General features: G+C 28.3%; 1 protein-coding gene across 4 annotated transcripts in view; it reads left to right on the top strand.

The window, feature by feature from the left end:
- The window catches only part of LOC112692657 (calcium-activated potassium channel slowpoke), a 62748-nt gene that overhangs the window by 8611 nt on the left and 27131 nt on the right, over window positions 1-27006 (top strand). For 3 of the 4 annotated variants that reach the window (XM_025567393.1, XM_025567392.1, XM_025567390.1), the window contains exons 2-11: window positions 9768-9829; window positions 9913-10009; window positions 10776-10887; window positions 11035-11186; window positions 11470-11637; window positions 18507-18598; window positions 19783-19893; window positions 21426-21531; window positions 22941-23093; window positions 23626-23781. In XM_025567393.1, coding sequence (XP_025423178.1) covers window positions 9768-9829; window positions 9913-10009; window positions 10776-10887; window positions 11035-11186; window positions 11470-11637; window positions 18507-18598; window positions 19783-19893; window positions 21426-21531; window positions 22941-23093; window positions 23626-23781 — 1209 coding nt within the window. Of the gene's footprint in view, window positions 1-9767; window positions 9830-9912; window positions 10010-10775; window positions 10888-11034; window positions 11187-11469; window positions 11638-18506; window positions 18599-19782; window positions 19894-20200; window positions 20307-21425; window positions 21532-22940; window positions 23094-23625; window positions 23782-27006 lie in introns of all 4 variants that reach the window. The other variant, XM_025567391.1, reaches the window with a different exon arrangement.

The following is a 27006-nucleotide window of genomic DNA, read 5'->3' as shown; positions in this document are numbered from 1 at the left end:
GGTAGGCGGGAACGGTCAAGAAAGTTTCTATTTAAGCTTGCAAAGTCGTCCGTTCAATCACACCGAAATATTTTCTTGTATACGTATATAAATATATGTATTTGTGTGTGCGTGTGCGTGTTTATATGCACATTTTATGCTACATAGTTTGTATCGTATTATTGCTTCCATTGCTAATTGAAAAATCCGACAGTGGCGTTGGCAGTGATCATGACGAATTATTATTTTGAGGTTATTAATCAACGTTAAAAATCGTTCGGTCGTTCATCACTCACTGTTGTGCAATTTGTACACCCAAATATAGAATAACGACGATTGATAGCCGAGTGTACCTACCCATTTACCTATCCTATAAATCGTGTACGCGAACGATTTAGTCTCCATTGATTAATATCATTGTTGGTGATTTGTTTTTGAGAATTTTCCGCCCTTCATTTGGGACATGTATTTCCTCACCATACTTTCGATCCACGAAATTTTTTAATGATTGATGATAATGAATGTTTCCGTGGTGAAATCACGTTGCAAGTATAATATAGAAAAAATACTGCTAACGGAGTAATGCTGCTTTAGAAATAGTTTTTTGTTTGTGTCAATTTAATAGAATCGATATTGTTTCAGTTTTCCTAAATTCTAATATAATTTGACTTGGGCTTAATAGTAAAATACCTCATTACATTTTTATAAAATAGTAAACATATACACATATAGTGATATATTTTACTACTAATATACTTTCATGATATGCTATAATTATTTCTGTAGTTAATTAATCAACATATCTAATACATTATAGATAATATTAAATATTTTAAATTTAATTATTTAATTATTTTTTCAATTACTCAGTTAATTTATACAGTGAATATGTATTATACACAAATATATTTTTTCATAATTGCATTTATTAATACGTATACGTTTTAGTAATTTTGAGATTTTTTTTTTTATCAATAATATTTTGTATATTCCAATTTCTGTTTGTAGTTGATACTCAAATATTTAAAAACTTTTTTATACATATAATATAATTATTTCAATACTATAAAATTAATAACATTTTTACTTGTTATTATATTCATATTACTAACACAAATATATATTATTGTTGCTTCGATCATTTTTAGATATATAGTTTAGAATTTTTCGTGAAAAAAATATGTTTGTAAATAGTGAAATGTAAGCCGATTGGTAAGTTTTATACCGTTAAATCAAAAAAAAAACTGTATTTGCTTTTGTGGCGTTAAAAACAACGATACCGTGTCAATAATGCCACGTAGTTGTGAGTGCGCATTTTATTAGGTCGTCAAAGAGGTAGGTTAACATTTCTACACTCATTTTGTTCCACCACACTCTTCTTTATACTCGCGTTTTGCCGACGCTTACGAAGAACATTTAATTTTATTATAGTTTAACACCGCAACACTGGAACGAAAATGTGTATGTCAGTGGCGTATCCAGAATGACTTTATAGGAGTGGTTACAGAAATAAAAATATATCTACAACATAATATTATTATCTATATGTAAATATTAAAATTTATTTCATAACATTTACATTTATACATTTACTTTTTGTTTTTTTTACATGGGTAAAATAAGAATACATTTTTCCCGATGGTTTTTTATCACTTTCCGAATGAGCCTAAAATTATTTAATTATAAAACACAAATCATATTTTATAATATCTACTAGTTATAATATACTATACTGTATATAATATAATATTCGAAAAAAATTATTTAATATTATAAAATTAATTAATTTTGTTATTACTTACCATTTTAATTCTGTGAAATGTAAGACTATAAATGTAAAGACGTCAACTTGTTCATACGATTTTTTGGATAAGAAAGAAAGAAATAACTACAGTACTTCCAAGATCAAAATAACAGTACTTATTGATTGTGATTAATGTTTTGTGAAAAATACCTAAAATATCTAATTATAAAACTAATATACGCTCTTCTAATCTTTTTTTTTTGTTTTTTTGTTTTTTTATTTGGTACGAAATATAAAACTATACAATCTTCCAATTTATAATATACAATGACAATATTTATGATCATCCATATTATAAAGAACATTATTACCTGTATATAATATTACATTTTCATATTTGGGTACTTGGTTAATTGGTTAATATTAAACGCAACTGATATATTGATATTGTAACAAAACTCAAGAAATTATTAAAAATAACATTAAAAAAAAAAAGCCCAAGGGGGTAGTTTGAACCTAGAAAAACCACCCCCATGGATACGCCACTGGTGTATGTATTTTAATAACATTATGCTCGTATAAGTGTACATGTATCTAAGGGAATTTATAAAAAAAAAAAAAAATTCTGTTTTCCAAATATTTTTGATTGTAATACTTTGTTCTTAAACCACAACCGCAAGAATAACTGAAGGATAACTAACATATTAAGCGTATTAATATAGCCTACATAAATACTTATTTCTTTGTCACTTTAAAAAGTTGACATGTACAAAATTATCAATTTCTACACTTTTATTTAATTATTGAGAATAAGTCATTTAGAAGTTTTTGCCTCCGATCGACAACTGAATAAGGTGTGCTTAGGTGGAAGTCGACTGTTCAAATATCATTGAAATCTAAGAATACGTATAAAATAATCAAGTTATTCGATTAATATCTCCAGACTGGTAGTTCTCATTAGTTGCCTATGTACAAACGTACATATGTTGTATAACTTTGTCTCCAACCAGTTCACCAGACGACGTGTTTTGTTTACGATATGTATACAACATAATATAATACGTTATATTATAACGAAATTCTTATATAATTCATTAATTATGACAGAGACGTCTCAGCATCGTATTCGATTAATTTCATTGCTATAAATAACAGTATAATGTAATTTCAATACGTACTATCCGTCATTTCGCACATCCATATCAAAACAGTAACAACTCAAAAAGTTGGTTTTTTTTAGTTAAACGTATATTCGGATTCTACAAATGAAATTACATAAATCAACAAAACAGGTTTATCTTTATCTTTAATATTCTCCGTCAGATGGTAATGTAAGTACATTTTATTAAATAAATGATACCAAGGTACCACCAAAAAAACCGAAATTCCTGAAAAAAGCGTTTTTTTGAGTTGTTACTGTTTTGATATAGGTGTGCGATTTGTTCTTTTCGCCAAGCGTTCACACTGGAATCCGAAAAATATTGTAAGTTATCTATACAATAATTTCATTTAGTGTTCATATGCATTATTGCCATCGTGAATATTGGCGATGCCCCAGACCACGGACGTCGATGGGTTAAAAGTTTTTGGTTTAAAGTCGATGTTTCTTGCATGCCAGATCTTTCAACATTTGGTGCGAACATTAAGCTAAAAAGCGAAAACCATTTGAACGCGTTTTGGGCAATAATAATAATAATATACTATAATATTATACTCGAATGAATTATATCACCGAACGACGCAAGGTGTATCTTCGCCAGACCGAATTAACTTAACCTGCTAGTAGGGTAAATTGTTTTATTTTTATTTCCAACGACGGCGTGTGCACATACATACACACACACACACAAACATTCGACACACATACACGCACACACACACTCACACAGATGCACATGCACACACCTATATCATTGCACGCCTCTTAATCCATTTTTTATCGCGATCAACGAGGCTACCTACTCGCGTGGGTTATTTATAGTGCATTTATCGCGATGTTTTTTCCCCCCATACGACCGTTCTTGGGAACAACGGTAAAGTTATTATTATTATTTTTATTTTATTTTTTAACGTACGTGTTTGTTCAGTGATATATGATAATAATATTATCAAGGAAATAAAATTAAAATTAAAAAAAAGATAAAACTATGTTATTGCACAGTTTTTATTATTCTTCCTAAACTTTGCGGCTATGGGATTACGTTATGTGTACATTGCGACCAGCTGGTAGAACATTGACACACACACACATACACGTAACTATTGAAATGGTTGCCAAAATCCCATCTAGATATTTTCCGTTAACGGTAACTTATATTGTTGTTCTTCATTATATGATGCGTGTATCGTACATTTTCATTATTTTTTTTTTTTTTAACATTTTACGAATAGAAAATAAATATATATATATATAACACATTTACAATCTAATTATGTATAAGTGTACGTAATAATGCATGTCTATGTGAACGTATATTTCTGTGTGTAGTTCATGTAGTCGTGCTTGTACTTTTATAATACATGTGACGCTCTCATTATCTGAAAGAAATAGCTGAATATTTTATAATTTACTCATATTTACTCTATACACGTGTCCAAAATTCTACTTTTTTCCTCTTGTTTAAATTAAAACACTTACAAACATACTGCAGTACACTAAGCTTGTGTCAAACTATTTTTTTTTTTTTAGACAGGATTTAACAAATGGTTCTTAGAAAATTTTCCAAAAAGAAACGTGATTGTACTTAAGAACTTAGATCGTTACATTTTTAAAACCAAATTTTAATTTTTCATATTTCATTTGATCGTATTTAATCATATTTAATTCCAAAAAATCTCCTTCACTGACTAACCATATTTTTTGAATAAATGTATGCATTGAATGAAATTAATTAATTTGTGTTCTGGTTGATATGTGTTTACGTAGTTATCTGTTTCAAACTTAATATGTCGATAATTTCAATGTCGACTTTATACAATTTTTACTAAATCTCAATGTCATCAAATCAACCATAACACTAATTCAAATTAATTTTTGATCCTTTAACTATTCAAATTATACAACTTTGAATAATGGGTACTTGATATTTAATCTGGGTTTTACCTATGTAATAGATTTGATCATAATTTTTTATTTTTATGAAAATATTGAAAACTATTTACTTGAATGAACATAATATAATTTTTAATTTATTTACGAGTATGTAAACGAATAATGTAATAATTGTTGTTTGCATGTCTATCTAATTTATTTTAAAAAATAATATTATAAATGATGACTAACATGAGAATGATTGGATATATGTGAAAGTTTTAATATTATTGTTGCTTTGAGAAGGTCCGTAAAATGTTTAAAAAACGATTTCATATATAGTTAAATCCGTAACATACTGAGGTCACCTGGAATTGTTTTTAGTTCACAATGATTAATTACATTGAAACTTATAAAGATAACATATCCCTAATGCGTTTTCCCAAGTGAATTACCCAAAACGTGATTCTCAGAGGACTATTATTGGCAAAAGCCTTGTGAGAAATGCAGAACTTTTAGCGAAGAAAGGGTTTATTTTAACGTTTATAATGAATTAAAAATCAATGGTGGATTAAAAAAAATAAAAATGAGTAAAATACAAAATTATCTTCTTCATATCATATTGAATATATATATTATTATTATATGAATATTCAGTTTGTTAACCGTAATACCAGTTCTTCACGCGTAATATTAATATAATATATCTATAAACGAGCATAATAAAAATAAATCAAATATAAATCTCGTAAAGCTCAAATTTTCCGTTTTGTCGGTATTCATTATTACTATAACATTAAAATGATTCAGTGCACATCGTAATTTTAGTACTTTTTCCTTTTTAATTTTTTATGTTTCACAAACACCATCGATAAAAAAAAAATTAAAAAAAATGGATCTGGAAAATATTATTCTAGTTAATATTCGAATAGTGGAAAACAAAGTACTTAGTTCAAATGGTTGGGGTATAGTTTGGACGAATCGACATATTTGATCAAGTATGTATTATACAGTTCAATGTGCTAAAACCGTAATTTTCGCCCGTAAAACATATAAAAAACACATTGTTTTACATATCATTAAACTTTATGACTTATTTTTTTTTTGTGAAACATAATAGGATATTTTTCCATTTTAAAATTTTGAACTACCTATATATTCTCACTATGTGTATTTAATTTATAAAAAAGAAAAAAAATGTTAATTCAAACAATTTTATATTATCATAAACTGGGTTATATAATGAGCTATTTATAAAAATATATATAATATATTTTTATTTTCTTAATACTGTGTAGTAGCCATATTTTTTTATACTTCATAAACGATTATGAATTTTTTTTCGACGGATTACGTTAAATGAAGCTTTCATTCGATGTTTTATTTTTAACTTAAATCATGGCTTCTTTAACATACTACTAATTAGGCTTTTGGTGCATATATTCTAGTACTTTGTGACCTTTATAATAAAGCATAAAATATAAATACACTTATATTCCGTGTCTAGTCAATGATGCGTACATAGTGATTTTAATGTTATAAAATTAATTAACATGGGTTCTGAAATGCTGAGTATAAATTATGAAACTTATGCTAGATTCAATAATTATTTTCATTTAAAAATATATTAATTTCTTCACAGCAAACTTAAGTATATACATTTGTATTTTGTTTCTTTATAAACATTTTCAAGAGAACATTTATAGATGCGCAAATTAAAGAAAACATTTTGACATTCTAATATTATCTTTTTTTGTTAAAATAATACTATTTTTTCTTTGCAAATTAAATTTTAAATATTGCACATAATTTTTTTTTTTTTTTTTTTTAAAACAGATTAAATGAGCTATATTGATTTATCTATGTATTCTAATATCATAGAAACGTTTTAATATGAAGAATAATATGAAATGTACATTATATGCAGTTTGATTTTTTCGTTAAATTAACTTTTACTAGAAAAAAAAATCATTGTTATAACTGGGTGTTGTTTCTTAAAAGTATCGTCTTTTAATAATTTTTATATATTTGTTATATGTTGTTACAGCTGCATGTGTAAGTTAGGTTTTTTACGGCTTCCTCATACACTAGGATTACAATTTTAATTTTATAATGCGTGTACAGTCCATGTAAGGTGTACCGAAAATTAAAAATAAATGTCGGTAAACAAAAAATAAATTCAGGAATGGTCGTTGACATCATTTGTATTCAACGTCCATGGAGGGGTAGAACGGTTATTTTTTTTTTTTACAATCTTAGCCGTGGTCCGTAAATAAATCAAAAGGCTAATTTATCGTCATATCGCTGTGGTGAGTGAGGTGGAGAGGGACTGAAAATAATCAATTGCTATTAGGCCGTGCTGGTTTGGCAATGATACAATATCGGCTAGCCGAAGAACATTTGGCTATTTAGCCCTCTCTCGCGCGTCTCATAGAAAACAAAATAAATATGTATACAAACGATCAATCAGAATCGTTAAAAAGTGTTTTATAATATATTTTATAAACGTATATTTTTATGAGTGACGGTATCAAAATAGCGAGCACAAAATTATTATGTCAAATAAAAACTGAGGCGCTAGCGGTCGTTAAGTTAAGCACAGCCTCCCGGAAGCCGTTGTGGGTAGCGGGTCAATGGTGGATTCGGCGACAAACAAGCGACTTGGCCGCCGCAATATAAATATAACTTGCTTATCCAAAACGTTATTTAAATTTTCTCCCAACAAAATCATTTACAGTCACCACGTGATCACGCGAAGGCCGGCTGTGTCGCGCGGAGAAATTAAAAAAATAAGTATTGCTTTTGTCGTCGGTGTCCATTTAAAATATACTGTTTAGCGTATAAATGACCCCGGACGTCATACTAGATAGTGCATCGCGGCTATGTTTCACCTCAACTCGAGTATTTATTTATAAAATATAGGTGCCAAAGAGTATGGAATATGAAAAAGTATTAATATTCAAAGTGTGTTACAACAATATTGAATCGATCTCATTGCAATATAGGCCATGTCGGCCGAACTCTTCGCTGGCACCGACACTTATCGTCACATTTTACGCATGAAACTACTTTAAGCCATCTACATTAATATTATTGTATTATATCCTGTATATCCTATTGTCTATAAATTGTTAATTATTTTCATAAATCAGTCTCCGTGAAGTTAATATTCTTATTAATAATATTGAACTCATAGATGCGTATATTCAAGAATAATTGTGAATTTAAAGCTCGATTGCGATATGAGACGTGGAAGGCAAATTATTTTTTTGGACAACATTTTTTTTCTAAGGACTATTCTATTGAATTTCTTGCTAGAAAACGAGTATATATTAATATTACAACGCTAAAACCTATCAGATTTGTAATAATAATATAATAATATCACCTTCGTTGTTAAACGTAGTGTTCAAAATACGATATTTCTTTAGAAAATTAGAAATCATCAGTTGTCCATGCTGATGTGTAGCTGATACATATCCATGTAATTATTATACTAATTAGCAGATTTATTAAGTGACTCAGCTTATTAACTAGAAAATTGGTATTCACACATTTCTAAAACGATCAGTACGATCAAGGAAAACAATGTGTTTTATAAAATATGTCTTATGAATTTTTTCTTTATTGATATATAATAATATAACATATATTTTGAGAAATTATATCGAATATGAATTATAATCTAATCAATATGATTTTGAAGTGTTTGAAGTTAGAAAAATAATTATTTTTGTTGTTGCTAACAGTCTCAAACAGTTAAATGAAAAATAAATTGTTTTCGTGGTTAGCGTTTTACTGTACTGCTGGAGACGGAAGTGATTTTATGTAGCGAACGGAACTCGAAAATTATTTTCATAATCATTATCAGACGTTAGGTCTGTGATTTACAATAATAGAAAGCGTCAACGGCGGAACACAAATTTAAAATTCATTTCCGCGGAGCACGATCTGACGTCGCACGTATTCCGTTGCGTCATCGCCTGGAATTAACCGGACGGACGCACAGTACGTTGAACGCGGTACTTTTTTTTATTATATTAATTTGGTTTTCCTCGACCGACCAGATGTCTTTTATATTTAATAATAAGTCGCTCTTCGATGTTTGCTCGTCGACTGGTTAAAAAACAGGACAAATAATATAAGACGTGGCACAACATTCCGATTATAACTATTCTATATGTATATATATATAATTTATGTATTCGAGTAATAATAATCGTACGTAAATATAATGTAGTAATGGCGTCGTTTATGAACCAAATCGAAACTTGATCCTTCTATCGTCTTAAATCGTAGCAAATCAACAATTCGCACAAATTATTTCTAGGACCTATGTGGTTGAAATGTTAGCAATCGACCATCTATCGAATTGTGTCGATTTTTCTTTTATATGACGGAAACATACGACACTATAATATTATTTGCAGTATAAAATTACTTTATAATGCAGTTAGGAAAAACTAGAGCATTTTTCATAACCGCGTATGCGTGAAATTGCATATGCGCGAAAAAAATTTCATTCCACCATCGCAATTCGTGAACGACAGGCAAAATACACTGTCCCAACTATCCTAACATCCAGTTTATAAATATTGTAATTTAATTTAAAATCCTCTTCCAGCCATCGCCACCATTGGTGAGCAAATTTTTCGTTTGATATCGATTAGCATACTAACGCGAATCTGTTAGCTTATTTAAACCTTATTTTATATCGGGTTGCCGGTGTTGCAGAAATTGGATCCAACCAATTTACATATAATCGAGTTCCGAGTTCAAAATGTATTCCGTACTAATTTAATAAGATATCACAAGGATGTGCGTAGTAGGAATGACCTGATTTGGAGTATTAAATCTCCCGAAAATCATTTCCGTAGTAATTTATTAAAGGAGGAATAGTTGGAAATTTATAAATCAATAAATAAGAATCCGATATATGGTTAACTATTATTTAACATAAAAATATAGACTATTGTTATTAATGCGTAACATTTTTTCTTTTTTCTTTTTCAGGTGGTGCTTGTGTTCATTTTAAGTATAGCATCTCTAATTATATATTTTATCGATGCCTCCAAGTAAGTTAAACGATATAAAACTGTGAAACCTTACAGACTATGGGTATACATTGAAATACGTTTTCTTTTACTTATGGTTCTAGCGAGGAGGTTGAACGATGCCAAAAGTGGAGTCACAATGTTACTCAACAAGTAGATTTAGCATTCAATATTTTTTTTATGGTTTACTATTTTATAAGAGTAAGTATTTTTTATTCTTACTGTGCATTATTATATATTTCATGGTGCACCTATTTCCCTGTAAAATTGGTTAGGTTATTAATAGATATTGTTCATTTAAACTCTTTTTTTAAAATGTAAAATATAGTCAACTTTTGAATGAAATAAGATTTTACGAACAGAAAATAAAATTTTCTTTTTTATAAATACATCAGTATATAAAAATAATTCAAAAATTTATCTAAAAAAATGCAGGAATGAATAAAAAAAAAAAAATAGATTGATATTGTAATATACGATAGTATAATGTATTCGAATTACTATGCAATTTTCCATTTTTATTTTTATTATAGTAATAAAATTCAAGTGACTTGCATTATTTATTTTACAATAGAAAATTAAAATTCTTTAGATGAATGATAATTTAAATAACATGAATATAATGTTGATGAGTGTGTCATAGAAGAAGTTAGTTTTACTATCAATCAGTTTGTGATTGTAAATGATTATACATAGCAATAAACGTTGTTTAAAAAAATAAAATAAGATATGTGTGATTGTCTGAAATCAATGAATATATTTCAATACTAAACAAAATAATATATTCCAGGCTATTTAGATTAAAATTAAATTTTAATAAATAAAAACCTAAATGTTTTGCAATATAAAACGAAGTTAACATTAAACTGTATTCGTGTTTATGTGTGTAATTTATAATACTATTTGAAATTGTTAATTGTAAATTTGAAATTGTTAATTGTAAAGATGTTTTCCATTTTGTTTGTAGTTTATAGCCGCCAGTGATAAGTTATGGTTTATGTTAGAAATGTACTCGTTTGTAGACTACTTCACGATTCCACCGTCGTTTCTTTCAATATACTTAGGTCGAACTTGGATCGGTAAGTAAAGTACAACTTTTATGAAAAATATTTATCCATATTTACGAGTAAATATTGAGTTTTTACTAATAAAATAATCTACTTACTTATTTATAATATTACGATTGTTTTAACATTCAACTTATACACATATTTGCGTATTTTTAGGTCTAAGGTTCCTCCGAGCTCTGCGCCTAATGACAGTGCCTGATATTTTGCAATATTTAAACATTCTAAAAACGTCGAGTTCAATTCGACTTGCTCAACTCGTGTCTATTTTTATATCCGTGTGGCTGACCGCCGCCGGTATCATTCATCTCGTAAGTAATATCTACTTGCACTTTATTTAATATATTAAAATTTTTCTTTGTTTTTCGATTAGTTAAATATTTAATATCCGAATGATAGCCATTAGAAAAGTTACATTTTTCTATATTTTATTAAATGATATAATTTAATTTGAAGAAAAAAAAACGTAAAATAATTATCGTATCTGAGAAGAGCAATACATTTTATTTTAAACTCTATATATTTATAATGCTAGTATTATTACATAGTATTGATCACTTTTATTAAACTGAAATGGTTTTTGTAATATTCTAGCTCGAAAACTCGGGAGATCCATTTGAGTTTCAAAACCAACAACGGTTGTCATATTGGACTTGTGTGTACTTTTTGATTGTTACCATGTCCACAGTCGGATACGGAGATGTGTTTTGTCAGACTATTTTGGGCAGAACTTTTTTAGTATTTTTCCTACTCGTCGGCCTTGTAAGTGATATGTTTTTTTTTAATTACATTATATTTTACTTTTTATATTTTGCCTCTCGTTTAAATTAAGTAATAAATACATTAAACAATATAACAATGTAAATTTCACGTGCCACGTGAATATAGAGACGGTATTTTTTGGTTAAAAACGTATTATTACACGATCGGGGTTGATAATAATTCCAATTGTTATATCTGAAAAGGCAGTACATAATTTAATATGCACTTAAATAAAACATGTATCTACTTAAAATAGTAAAAAATAATGATAAATAAAAGCAAAATATAATACCACCATCAGTTTCCACCTACATTATGTTTTGGCAGTGCAAGAATACTGTTTGTCTAAGTTCACTTTTTTTAGCTTTGATAAAGTAATCAGTCATAAAAAAAAATGGATGCATTTTATTTGATAAACATCACTAAACAGAATATGAATATTTTACGTACAATAAATAATAATATCTATAGTAAAGAAATATGGGAACAAAATATTTGATATTATATTGCGCTAAATACTTTATTATATGATATTTTTATTTACACTAAACAACTAAGCTAAAAATAAATGAATAACATTTGTGTGGCAGAAGCTTTCAGCAGGTAAAACGCTATAATACACGTACTTTTTAGTTAGATTTACTATTATTATATTATTTTTTTCTAAGAAAGCTCTAAAAAAGCTGGCAGTTAATTTTTTTTACACACACATTAGCATTACAAAGTAGGAGCATTTACAAAAGCTCCAGTCTAACCTTCCCCACTCATACGGTGTTTGCCTTTGAGAGACAAATTGGAGTAAAAGGTCATACACTTTTTTATTTTTATTATTTTTCTATGAATATCCACAATAGTTATTATAGCTCATAATATAGACCAATAGACTAATACTAAATCATAGTTTATACATGTATACATTATAATATATATTATATTTTTTGTAACATAGTTTCGCTTCATTTACATACGTTTGGAGCCTATTCTTATTTTGGGTGCTTTTTTTTTTTTTATTACTATCATATATGTACATTTACTTATATTATAAAATGACATTATATGTCAAGGTAACCGCTAAAATGCTTGGCAGCTTATATTGAACACACGCGAATCGATAGACTATTTTGCTCTACAACATTCGTCAAATTTGTACACGCTGTTTAGCTTGGAATTTGCATGGGCAGAGTATTTTAATGCTAAGGGTGATTACGGCAGCGTCTGAATAATTAATTATACTTACATTTAATCGTAGAAAACGGGCCACATATGAAATTATGTATAATAACGAAGTCGCGTTATTATAGTCGCGAAGAAATGCATGGCATTTATTCAATAATATTATTATTATCATTATTGTTAAAATTATTATAATTATTATAGTTATATTAGAATAACAAATTTTAAGAATATGATAATGTCGAACTGTACGCCCACAAATGCACACATACATACACACATACTCACACTTTGCAGACGTATACCGGTGCACATTGTACATTGAATGTTATGTAGTGGTGTGTACATGTGTATGTGTATGTAGTATGTGAAGCATTAAAATATAATTTTTGAATTAACATATGTGTATTATTATAATTACTGTTGCTACAACGGTCGATGAATATTATTATATATTACGAGTATATTATATTTTATGAGTCTGTATTTTCATTATTGATCTTAGATACATTATCAACATAATTTATATATATTTTATTATAAATTCATTATTATTATTTATCGACTTTGTTTTATTATCACTTAGGCAATATTTGCTAGTAGCATACCAGAAATTATAGAACTTGTAGGATCTAGATCAAAATATGGTGGAGAGTTCAAACATGAACATGGAAAGAGGTACATAAATATGCTATGGAAAAAATATACATTTATTTATACATACATTTGTATATTATATGTATATTTATACAAATGTATATATTAGTATGTTATTATTTTAATTTTGTCTGTCAGCCATATATTACCTAGATGATATTTTAATTTATCTGATTTGATTTTAATTGTTTCATCATGCATTTGTTGTTGACCTACATTTTAAACGTAGACGATTTTTATGAATTAATTCATATATTATATATTTTTTTTATAATTTACAGTTTTTTCAACTAACATTTTATTGTCTTTAGTATGTTATTATTTTATGTTTACAATTATTTTCAGATACTTAAATAACAATCTTTGCATGTAATCATATTTAAATTATTTTTTTTCGTTTCTTGATTATACCATGTTTATTTTTTCTATATAATTATATGATTTCTGTCTGCTGTATTAACCCTGTAATTTAACCATATAAATATATAGATATAGTTAAACACGAAGGTCATAAAACATTGAGTTATTAACACAAAATTTGGACTTACACAAAAGATAAAAAATTAAACTAGGAAATTGTATTCAATTATCATCGTTGTTGAGATTTTTAGAAACTCAAAACTAGTGTACATAATCGTTATTTGTATAGTTAGAAAAAATTTAATGCATTTGATTTTTTGTTTCTTTATATTCAAATGAAAAATAAAAGCCATAAATGACCTTTTACTCTGTGCAGATATACAACAGAATCACGTTTTCTGACGTGGTTTTGATTGTTGTTGAACATATAAATAAGGAAATGTGTAACGACAAAAGTCGTTACAATCAATCACTGCTTTTTACAAGACCGTATAAAATATTTATTTAATTCATCGGATATATTAGTACATTCGTTATTAAATATCTACATATTTCTAGCATTTTTGTAGTACACATATTTTATGCATATAGAACAAAACTGGCATAGAATAACATGAGTTATTACAAAAAAAAAAAAAAAATAAAAATAAATATTAATTAATCAATAGACGCACTAATAGTACGCTAACTATCGCTAAAACGTATTTGGTACATTCATACACACATATTTTTTTGTTTATTTTTAAACAACAATAACATCGTGTTGTCATTGATGTGTGTATACATATATACACATATATATATATATATATATACACACACACACATACGACGTACAATAAAGCTTAAATATACGAGTATTGCATGAATCCACGTGCGATTAACCTTTTAAACTTTTGTGTAGTGGAAAAAAAAAAAAATTGGGTCACCGGGTGCGGCATGTTTATTGTGGTCGTACCAGCCGCGACGACAACGACGACGACGTCTTCGGCGCGGGCTCTGATAAATGATTGCAATGTCGTTTTCATGTCAAATGTTTAATGGTTATTTGGCTTTATACTATGTACTATTCGTAAACCTGACGTTTAGCCGATACGATATTATACTCTGTACACGCATAATAATTAATCGGTTCTTTCGGTTACGTCGGAATCTTATTTGTACGCTAGCCCCCACACTCGCTCTTTCTCTCGCACCCTTTACGTCTACACGTTGAAAACATCTTCCTCGTCACCTCCGGCGGTACCGTAATCCGACTGGAGCTGAAAAGGGGCCAACAGGGACTTAACGCGACCGCATCGTTTAACAGATATTAATAGCTTTTTGTGTGCAATAACTGTCTGCGGGTGAATGGTCATTTCGTATCTACCTCTTTCGAATCCTTGATCATCACGTGTTTCGATTGCCGCGCAACGTGGTCTTGTGTTTTCGACGTAATCGGATGAACCTCGGGAGATTAAATCTATACACACACACACACACATACACCACAATATACTCACACATTTACACACATGATTTTAGAAATTTACACGATTTGTAATAGTGTTTTTTTTTTTTAAATTTATTTTGTTCTCTTTTGTTGGTTTTTTTGTTTTGTTTTGTTTTTATTTTTGTTTGGGGTTTTTTTTAATATGTTAATATTGTATTGTTAACCGAACGGTGATAGGCTGTGATGGCAAGCTGGATACCCGAAATCACCGAGCTCGCTGGCAACAGGAAACGATATGGTGGGGAGTACAAGCGAGAAAGGCGAAGGCAAGAATCGCCAATGATTTATTATTATTTTTTCGTATTTCATACATTACATATATAAATATTTATTATTTTTATTTTAACTTATTATTTAAAAAAAAAAAAAAAGTAATCTTCTGAAATAACTCGGACCGCATATGTTATACGCTTCGATGGGGTTGATTTCCTTTAGTCTTTCACGATCGATTAGATTGCATTTTGTTCGCTTAACGCTACATAATATATTATATATGTATACATTTTTGAAATTTGAAGTACAACGCTAAATGGAAACAATGTATTTTCACGGAGTATTTCTATGATATGATTTCTATGGACGTGTATTTTTATTTAATTTTTTTTTTTTTTTTACTACAATTACGCTAAGTATTTGACTCGGTCGTCCCGAATGTGTTTCCATTTTTAATGCTAAAACGACTGCGCTAGCACTAATATAACGGCTTTATACTTTGTAAACATTGATAACAATAGTAATAATATCTTTGTAATCATTATTATTATTTTTAATATTATTATTGTGTGTACTAAATCTTTGAAGCGTATTGTATTTAAAACGATTACAATAATAATAACCACGATGACTGATAATAATATAATTTAATATACGATATTACTTATTATTATTATTATTATAATTATTATTTTTATTATTTGATTATGTTATTATTATTATTATTATTATTATTATAACAATAAATTTTTAAAAAAAAGTACGTCAAATTCACATAAAAACCCATGTATATTCGCTTATTAGTCCTATGGATTATAGAATACAATATTACTAATGTCACGTAACAATACGTGGCAAAGTAATATTGAATATTCCCCAAAACGCTATCGTTGCAGTGTAGTCGCCCAACGGTCGTTTTGAAATAAAAAATATTATTATGATGACATGAAACAGATGTTGGTCTGTTGTCTCATAGGTGCAATTACCATGCGTATACGAGATTTAAGCTAAAAATATAATATTAGTATGTTGTTCAGCCGGGCCGTGAAAATACATTGTCACATAAACATCACGCGACATCTACCATCGTAGCCAAATCAGTTATCTTGGTGGCATGAACAAAATATCCCCTAACATAGTCGAAAAAAATAGTTTAGAATATATATATATATATATATATAGTAAATAATATCTAAAATTTAGATGTTAGATTCGTTATTATATTATAATTATTATTATTATTATTATTATTATTATTATTATTATTATTTATTTTATTTTAATTTTTTGCAAACCCAATACATGTAGAATTCGCACTTAATAGCTTCATTAGTTTTGTCAGTAATAAAAACATAATATACATAATATATCAATATATTATTGTTATAGGATATTATATACTTTTCCTCATGAATAACAGTTTTTTTAAGCATTATTATCTAATTTTTTCGAATATTACGTGCCATGAAAAACCGTAGAAAATATCTAACCATATATTTTATTTATTTATTGTTATTATTTTTGTAATATTTTTTTGAGTACTTGAAAATTAAAATAAAAATTTATATTTTGTTTTTAAACAACTCGGCGCGGATATATATTTTTAAAATATTTTATTTTCGTCATAAACAAAAAAAAAAAAAAAAACCCACAGTAAAAATTTTGATAACTAGATAGATTTTAAAAGAAAAACAGGGGCAAAGGTGCTTTACTAGTTATGATAAAGGTAGTTAAATTTTTATATTTTATTTCGTATTTTTAAGACGCTGACAAAAGTAAGGTGCCTAAAATGAGATAACAGTTTTTTCCGCCACACAATTATTTTTTATTTAATTTTTTTATTTTTTATTTTTTTATTATTATTTAAAATTCAAAATGTTAAATAGCAGGTGCATTATTATGAGTTGTTGTGTGTTTCATATTTTGTTTTTTGCATTTTATTTTGTTTGTACACCAAGAAACATTGGCTCGTTGGTAGATTTCCGAATGAATCATAACAATAATAATTATACACTCACATTATTTAACAAAAAATTAGGATAGAATAGTTATTACTAAAAATATATAAAATAAAGCATGAATAATTTTTGGAATGTAATCGTTTTTTTTTTTTTAACATGACTAAAATATTTCGTAAGGTTTTGTAAGCGTGAATTTATTGAAATTATATCAAAATTGTATAGAAATAATTTCAAATTACGATGTATTATAGTTGTTTTTACGTTAATATCTAACAATGTGTTACTGCTGATCGCTAACAAGCCACGTTTCTTTAGGTGTGCTCTCTTTAGGTGTTTTAATTCCTAAAAAGAAAATATTAAAATTATTTTTTAAATGTATGTTTTTTTATTATTATTTTTTTTAGTTTCACAAATACAATAATTTTAGGGTATTGTTATTGGCGGTAAAAACTGACAATATGATCTCAAAAATTTTAAAAAAAATATATATATATTCTATCGTTAAAAATAAAAACAGAAGTAAAATATAATTATAAAATTTAAGTTAAACGAACTTTATTTTGGTGTTAATAGATGCAAACTGAACGGAAAACTATCTAGCTTATACCTATCTGAATGCTTCCATCTAATTATTCTAATTTCGTTCAGTGTGCATTCGACTATTGTCATGCACTCGTTTATGCTATTAAAAATCATACACATACAAACTTATACATACACACGCACACGTACACGCACACACGCACACGCACACACAAACACACACGCACGCGCGCGCGCGCACACACACACACATATATGCACACAGCCACATACAGGCACATATACACAGACAGACACAAACAGACACACTATTAAATAACACTCACACACTCTTACACATAAACAAGTATCAAAATATAGACATTATATGATAATACATTTAAATAATAATAAATTATAACGTGGCGCAATTTTCTCATGTATATTTCTTGAAATTTTGAACTATCCTTGAATGATTTGGGGTTCCTTAGGCGATTTTTGCGAGTTGTATACCCGAGATAATTGACCTGATCGGAACTAGACCAAAATACGGAGGAACCCTGAAGAATGAACGTGGAAGGAGGTAATATTTTAAATACCTTATATATATATATATATTATTAGAATTTATACACCTTTATATAATATTAAGTACTTTATTTTTTTACTAAGCTTCAAGCTTTGAACAATATTTTTCTACGGAATATAGGCCTACGATATTCAGCGTCAATTAAACTAAAGCACTATTTTCATTATTCTAAAACGATTTCTTCTCTTTGTCATCACAACATAATATCAAATATATTATGATCGTTTTACAAACACTGTTATGTACATATTATATGCGGATAATAACGATGAATGTACGAGACATGTACAAGCAGAATATACATGTACTATTTACGGATTACCATGCAACTTTTGCTACCGTGCCGAGTTGCTAAATTAAATGTAATTCAATTGTTGTGTGACTAAAAACGTCATGAATAACACAAATTCGCAAATTAATAGGTTTAATTAATAAAAAAAAGAACATATACATATTATAATATGTTTATGAGTATTGATTTTTGTTGTTGTTTATTTAAAATAACTGCACGTAACAATATTAATTTTGCCTGAATCCTATTTTTAGACCACAACTTATTAATATTAATGTAAATATCACTAATATTTGTGTTATACAAACTATTGTTATAATTATTATTAATACGAGTATGTAGCTTGAACATGTTCAGTAAACACGCTTAAATCCGTAGTGTCTATACCGATGCGAAATAGTATAAACTAATGTATCAATAATTTATATTTTTATTTATACAAACTTTATTTTTTTTTTTTTTTTAGGACAATTTTACGTAAATAAATGTAACAGCATTAAAACAGTTAAACGAATTATTTATTTTATTAATTTGTTTTCAAAAGTTGTGTGAATACTACTAAGTTTAGTGATCACACAACATATTATAATATTATGTATAAAGTTTATTTTCTGTTTTATTTTTTTCTGTTTTTAATTGATTATTTTTCAAAAATGCACTATACCCAAGCAATAATCATGCTTACATATTATTATGTAGTCTTATCCTGATTGATTTTTAGGATTTAACTGTAGTGCCCCTCGTCGGTGCATATAAAATACTTTGAATTCTCATTTTTATTTTTATCAGTTTTATTATTATTATTATAAAATCTATTATAATTTTTTTTCTTTTTAGAGTATTGTAAATATATTAATTAATATACTTTTTATTCCTATAATAACAGGCACATCGTCGTATGCGGTCACATAACCTATGAATCGGTATCACATTTTCTGAAAGATTTTTTACACGAAGACAGAGAGGACGTAGATGTGGAAGTAGTATTCCTGCACAGGTATGGCATACAAATTCAATAATTGATTTCTTTAATCATAAAAATAAAGAACCACACGTTATTCAAAACTGGTTAAAATAAACATACACCAAACACAATTAATAATATACCTATTTAAATCACGTTTTAGCTCTTTGTGAGAACTACGATAGTAATAATAATAATAATAATATATATATAATGTATATATACACATATTTATATCTATATATATATATATAAATATATATATATATATATATAAATAAATCTATATAAACGTTTTTGAGCGTAAAATATTAGGTACGACGTTGTGTGTAATTTGCAGAAAAGAGCCAGATTTAGAATTGGAAGGGCTGCTCAAACGTCACTACACCACTGTCGAGTTTTTTCAGGGTACAATGATGAACGCAGTAGATCTAGAGAGGGTGAAGGTAAATACCCACTCTCATCCCAATTCTTACCGTCCAACATATTTTTTTCTTAACGATTTGTGCTCAGTTTCCATACATCTAGATCAATTATTATTATAACAGCTACATGTAGTCTGATACGATATAGAAACAATTCTTATTAGTTCTAGAGATAGATATATATATATATATATATATTAAGTATAATGTGTGTACGTACGTACGAATATATGTAATTACGTACGTATGTATATGTGTTTATGCATGTATGTATGTACGTATGTACTTTTATATGTCTACGTACGTACATATATTATACGTATATTTTGTTTTAAATAATATTCCTTTTATTTATTTTTTTTCACACCAAACATATAAACTATTATCGTCATTTAGATTTGTTAAGCCTCTTGATTAAACAGTATTTATATATAATATATATTTGTGCAGGCTATGAAAAAAGTCGTTGAAATTGTAAAGAGTTAATGTATTTTGCTTTGAACCATGTATTTAGTTGTCATTTATTATATATCTATATATATATATATATATATATATATTTATATATAAATACGAATACTAAACACTTAGGACGGGAACTTGAACAGACCTTGACGATGGTAATGTTTTTTTGTTTTTATTTTTTTATTTTTATTTTAACCAGGTAGATGAGTTTTTCTTTTATACTTATGTATTTATATATTACATGCATATTATGTAAACTATATATCTATATATACGTATATGTAAAAGGAAAGTAGTTTAGATCGAAGGAGTGATTGTTCTGAAATTTATAAATCTTCCCTATATTTATATAAATATATATTGCGTGTAGGTTTACCCCGGTGGAGATGTATTACCCCGTTCTTAGCTGCTACTATACGTGACGAATAAAAAGTTATTATTATTTGATTTAGCGTTTGTATAGCCGTTTATTTGTTATACTGTTGTACCTGTGTACCATACCTAGTAAAACTAGTTAGAGATTTTAAATGGGTTTCTGAAGTATAGATTTTATATTATTGATTTATACGATATTTATATTGAATAATAATTAGGATACAGTGTGAAATATATAGAAGACATGTCAGTATTAGTTGTGCTTCAATTTAGTTATTTTTGGTATTTTCCAAACCGTAGGAAGCCACCTGATCTGGAACTGGAAGGACTTTTCAAGCGACATTTTACCACTGTCGAGTTCTTCCAAGGTTCTATAATGAACCCTATTGATTTGCAAAGGGTAAAGGTATGTCCAAATAAATGGCTTTAGCACAAATTGAATGACGGTTGCAATTTTTGGATTGGTATGACGCTGGTGATGGATTTTTGTGATTTAAACGAATATATACATAACTAACATAAACATATACATCTGTGTATATATATATATATATTTAGATACATATTCATCATGGATGTTATATCGGAAGGCATTGACTGAGTGGCTGTATTTATACTCGGGAGTAAGAAATAAATGTACTCACCTTTTTTATATATTATTTTGATTTTAAAATATTTTAATAAATCTACGAAACTTACGGTTTTAATGATAATATCAAAGATGATATTAAAAACTATAAATAATTAAATTACTGTAAATTGGCCACTTAGTTTCCTTTCAATAAACATCTGCGATGTATCAGTGTATATGTATATATATATTAACGGATAACAATTTTACATTATACATATAGTTCATAATAATCGGAACTCAACTACTGACCGAACTATTTATATGTTTATTCGATATCCTTATAATGTAATATTATCTATATATTTTTAATATATTTATATTTTACATACATATATATTTATATTGAACGTAATCAACGACTGTGTTTGTCATTTTTTTTTTTTGTTTATTTAGTTTACCGATGTTTTTCTAAAATTCGGTTTAACGGCGCATGCTTTTTTATACTGTATTATATTAGAAAAAAAAAACACAATTATTATAACCATTAACGGACGAACTTGTACACGCCATAACTTACATGTACTTAACAGAAGAAGACATTTTTACCGCACAGATTGAAAACGTATAATTTCATCAACATTAAATATATATGTATATATATATTTTATATACGACCATCGCATAGTTATTATTTTCTTTTTTTGATTGATGTAATGTATTCACTGGTAGTTAAACATTCGCACGTGGTAATAAATAAGTCTGTATGTCATTGCATCATAGACTCGTTAATTGTTTTTAATCATTAAAATTGTTATGCATCTTGTTTGTAAATCGCTAATTATTGTATTATTTTTCATACTAACCTGTAATAACTAGAAAAAAACGTGTACGTGCAAAATTATATAGTGAGTAATTTTGTTATAAACATTCTGTGATTCCGTCGTCGACGCAGCATGGTATAATGCGTCCGCAACGGATGGTCCATCATAGTGCGCGTACATGGCCGTTAATTAATGCATGCGTGTACGTCGAAATCGTTGTATTTTAGTATTGTAGTATTATTTTAATAATGTACTATTTTCTGGAAAATGAGCTTTAGCGTTTAACGTAAAACTTTACGAGTGTAAATGTTATAATTCTATTCGATTATACGCGATGAAACATGGCAATTTTGTTGCTGTTGCTGTTCTCTGCGTGTAAAGCATCAAGCGACCAATGTAAAACGTTCGGTAACATTTCAGGTCCACGAGGCTGATGCCTGTCTGGTGTTGGCCAACAAGTACTGCCAAGACCCGGACGCCGAAGATGCTGCGAACATAATGAGGGTAATTTCTATCAAAAACTACTCGGACGACATAAGGGTCATTATACAACTCATGCAGTATCACAACAAAGTGCGTATCATTCGTCATTATAATCTGCTTCTCGATAATGTATCGGTAATAGTTTTCGTATTTTAACGAATCTCGTTTAACTCCCGTTATTTCGTCGCGTCCGAGAAAAGAACGTTTCACGACTCCATAGCATGTTAATATCACGGTGTACAAAACAGCCGTGTTGATAACACACATACGAAATTTGGTGCGCTAACACGTTTATAATTTCATTGGCATGAATTAAACTTTTTCACATGGCAATAAAATATTTACCAAGCTTAATATAATATTATTTCGTTTCGAGAAAATAGTAACGTTTGTTTTTTTTCCTAATGAAAGTTTTAAAATAGACCTTTGCGTGCATGTTCCAATAAGGTATACATTACAATATACGTTTTTCGAACATAACGTTCACGTTATCACGTTGGTAATTTTGCGCATTATGAGTACGATTATACAGTAAAGGCATCCTCGTCCCTTGCCGCGAGACATCGTATCCTCTGAGGGTTATTTTGTTATTTTTTAAACACTTGTTTCGATTTGACAACAGGCGTATTTACTCAACATTCCGTCGTGGGATTGGAAGCAAGGAGACGACGTGATCTGTCTGGCGGAGTTGAAACTCGGGTTCATAGCGCAGAGCTGTCTAGCGCCAGGCTTCTCCACAATGATGGCGAACTTGTTCGCTATGAGGTCGTTCAAAACGGTGAGTCATTCTTAACCGATACGCTTGAGCTTATTAGAACACTTCTCTAACTCTTGTTGCGCGCACGCGCTCACATCCAGAGATGCGAAAAAAAAAAAACGGAAATCGAAAAAATGAATGAACTATTTCATGTTTCATTATTTATAAATATTATATTATCGAATGATATGCATATAACAACAATAATATTATTATACTTTTAATCAATATTCAATTCCGAGGACTTGAAGTATGCGATTGTCACCCAAACCTGCATAACCGTATGTGCCTACCTAGACCTGAACATACGTAATCGTAAACCATAACGTATCCCTGCACCGACACGTTTAGTTATTTTAAATTTTGTTTTTTTTGCGTTTTTTAAACGTATTTTTGTACGTATGTATGCGTTTATAAACGGTATAAAAAACGAATAATCTATAGAAAAAAAAAAAAAAAATCAAAATACTGAATCCAATTTATCGGTTGTGGTGAATAAGTGTGTTAGACGATGTCTGTTAGCAGAACACGAGGTGCGTGGTTGCACCGGATGCAATACAAACGTGGCAGAACGACTATTTGCGCGGTACCGGCATGGAGATGTATACGGAAACGCTGAGCCCGACATTCATTGGCATGCCGTTTGCGCATGCCACTGAGTAAGTGGACTTAAATAACGTGGCCAAATGTTATACTGACGGCGATATTGTTGTTGTTGTTTTTTTTTTTTTTTAATTTTTATCCGTCGAAAACTGTACATGATTTTGTGCATCTCAAGTCTGTTGTTATGCCCACGTGTTATTTTTTATCTTACGATTTTTTTAAGACATTTTTATTTTTTATTTTTCGTGAGCCTGTACATTTTACACAAAAATTTTACAATATCTGCATTAATGATTACACATGAAAACATGTTGTTCATTTAACTGCTATTTATATACAATACGACAGCAGCGTCCAGAGGGTCTCTAAGCATTTTAAAATTCTTTTACTACTACTACTACTACTACTACTACTACTACTGTTACTATTACCAATAATAATACTAATAATAATAATAATAATAACGTGACGTCTAAACAGTTTTTTTTACGATTTGAACATACGTCGAATATGTGACGTTCAAGGGGCGTGCGATCATTACATACTATCTCGGCCACACGGTGAGCAACAACGTTGTTGTCGTTGAGTGGTTGGCTTCGAATTCAAGAGACCCTCTGAATATTTTTATTTTTTTTTATTTATATTTGGCATCTTTGATTTAACGAACACGATTTACAAACCGAAAGCAAAAAAAAAAAAATATCCCAAAATTAGATATTTGCTTTTGGCTCTTTTCGTCTTCACACGCAGCTGAAAATCGGGGTAATCGGACCCGTTTTGCAAAAAAAAAAAAAAAAACCTAAGAAATAAATAAATAAATAAACGAACAAATAAGCAACGCGCAAAAAAACACGCTGTTTCGCGAGTCGTAAAAAAAACAGCTTGCAAATTTACATTATTATTATTGTTGTTGTTGTTGTTATTGTTTTATAATATTTTTATTATTATTATTATTACTGCACGTGCGTACGCGTATTGATAATGCGCGTACGATGGCTTGTCTTTTTTACGTCTGATGTGGTAGACGGTTTCTTGTCCGTTTTTTATTTTATCATGGTGGATTCGTACCACTCGAAAAATGTGTTCATGGCGAGAGAAAAAAAATTCAAAAACAGAAGATTATATGTGTACGTAATAATATTGTGCTGCGCGCGTGTACGATAGGTATCTTACGTTTTTATATACTCAGCCGTAGGAACATTATCTATATATGAGTATATGGTACAGTCAAACTTGGAGCACATCGTAAAAAACGATCGGTTTTTTATTTTTTTTTTCGTTGATTATTTATTATTTATATTGTTTTACTTATGATTTTGTCCTTCGTCCGAAGAATTAAAAAAAAATCGAATATATAACAACGAATAAATACAAATAACGATCCAATAATAGCCATCCCGTATAAGTAATACCTTTGAATATCAGACTTGGATAAAATACTTTTTAAAAGTATTTAGAATAAATACTCGAATACTTACAAAAATAGTATTTCGAATATGTATTCAAATACTTTATACAAATCGTATTCCGAATACATTATTTAGAATACTTCAAAAGTATTCCGAATAGTTTTAAAATACTTCTAATTTTCATACTATAAAAATAATAGATGTCCACTCAACAGAAATATTTGAAATTGTAGGCTAAATATATGTTATTTTGTTGTATTTTTATATTACATAACTATTATAGTTTATGGTTTACAACAATAATAAATACCTGATATTAACTTATACAAGATACGATAGAGAAGTAATAAAATCATTTAAAAAATAGATGATTTAACGGTATTCGAAATATAGTACTCAGAATACTTGTTATAAGTATTCAAAATACTTTACTGAATACTTTCAAAAAAAGTATTTAAAATGTATTCTGAATATTGTATTCGGAATACTACCCAAGTCTGTTGATTAGAGATGCCTCATTACTATTCAAACGAGTTCTTTGGAAATCAAACGGTCATCATCTTTTTGTGTTCAGTCGACCGTCTTGAAAGTTGCAAATCCGCCAACGGGATTCATTCGTTTTCCAGACAGTTCGATAAACAGATTAAAAAAAAATGGGGGACAACGTTTTTATAATTTGTATGTCCTCAATGTTTAACGTTTCTTGCATGTGAAACGTATCGCACGTACCTGAATTATACCGTAATTGTAGGTATATTTTATTCAAATATATTTTCCGTGTTTCATGAAAACGTTTGGTTATAATATATTTGGGGTTGATATTTTTAAAATTCTTAAAAAGCATTAATTTCCGTTTAATGAAGAATTCAAACCGAGATACTTTTACTATTAAAATGTATTATACTATTATCTTCGATATTTATTTTTAACTTTATGTAATTAACGTGTTAACATACACGTTAACATCAATAATAATTTACGCGAGTAAAAAACAAAATTCTTAAAAGTCATTATTATATGAAATATCAAGTCCTCGGTCTGTATAATAACAATTTAATACATGCACATAATGTGTGCATTTAATGTATACATTTTTTTTTTGAATATACTATTTATTCAATAACCACCCCGGTGAAAGTTTTGATCCCATAACTTTTGTTGACACCTTTATTATTTATTATATTTTATTTTATTTTCCATTTTTATTTTTTTTTTTTTTTTTTTTTTTTTCCTT

Source organism: Sipha flava, unplaced genomic scaffold (assembly GCF_003268045.1).
Source record: "Sipha flava isolate LNK unplaced genomic scaffold, YSA_version1 76_pilon_pilon, whole genome shotgun sequence".
Taxonomy (NCBI): domain Eukaryota; kingdom Metazoa; phylum Arthropoda; class Insecta; order Hemiptera; family Aphididae; genus Sipha; species Sipha flava.
Note: the sequence above shows the minus strand (reverse complement) of the source record. Positions and strands in the feature narration are given on the sequence as shown.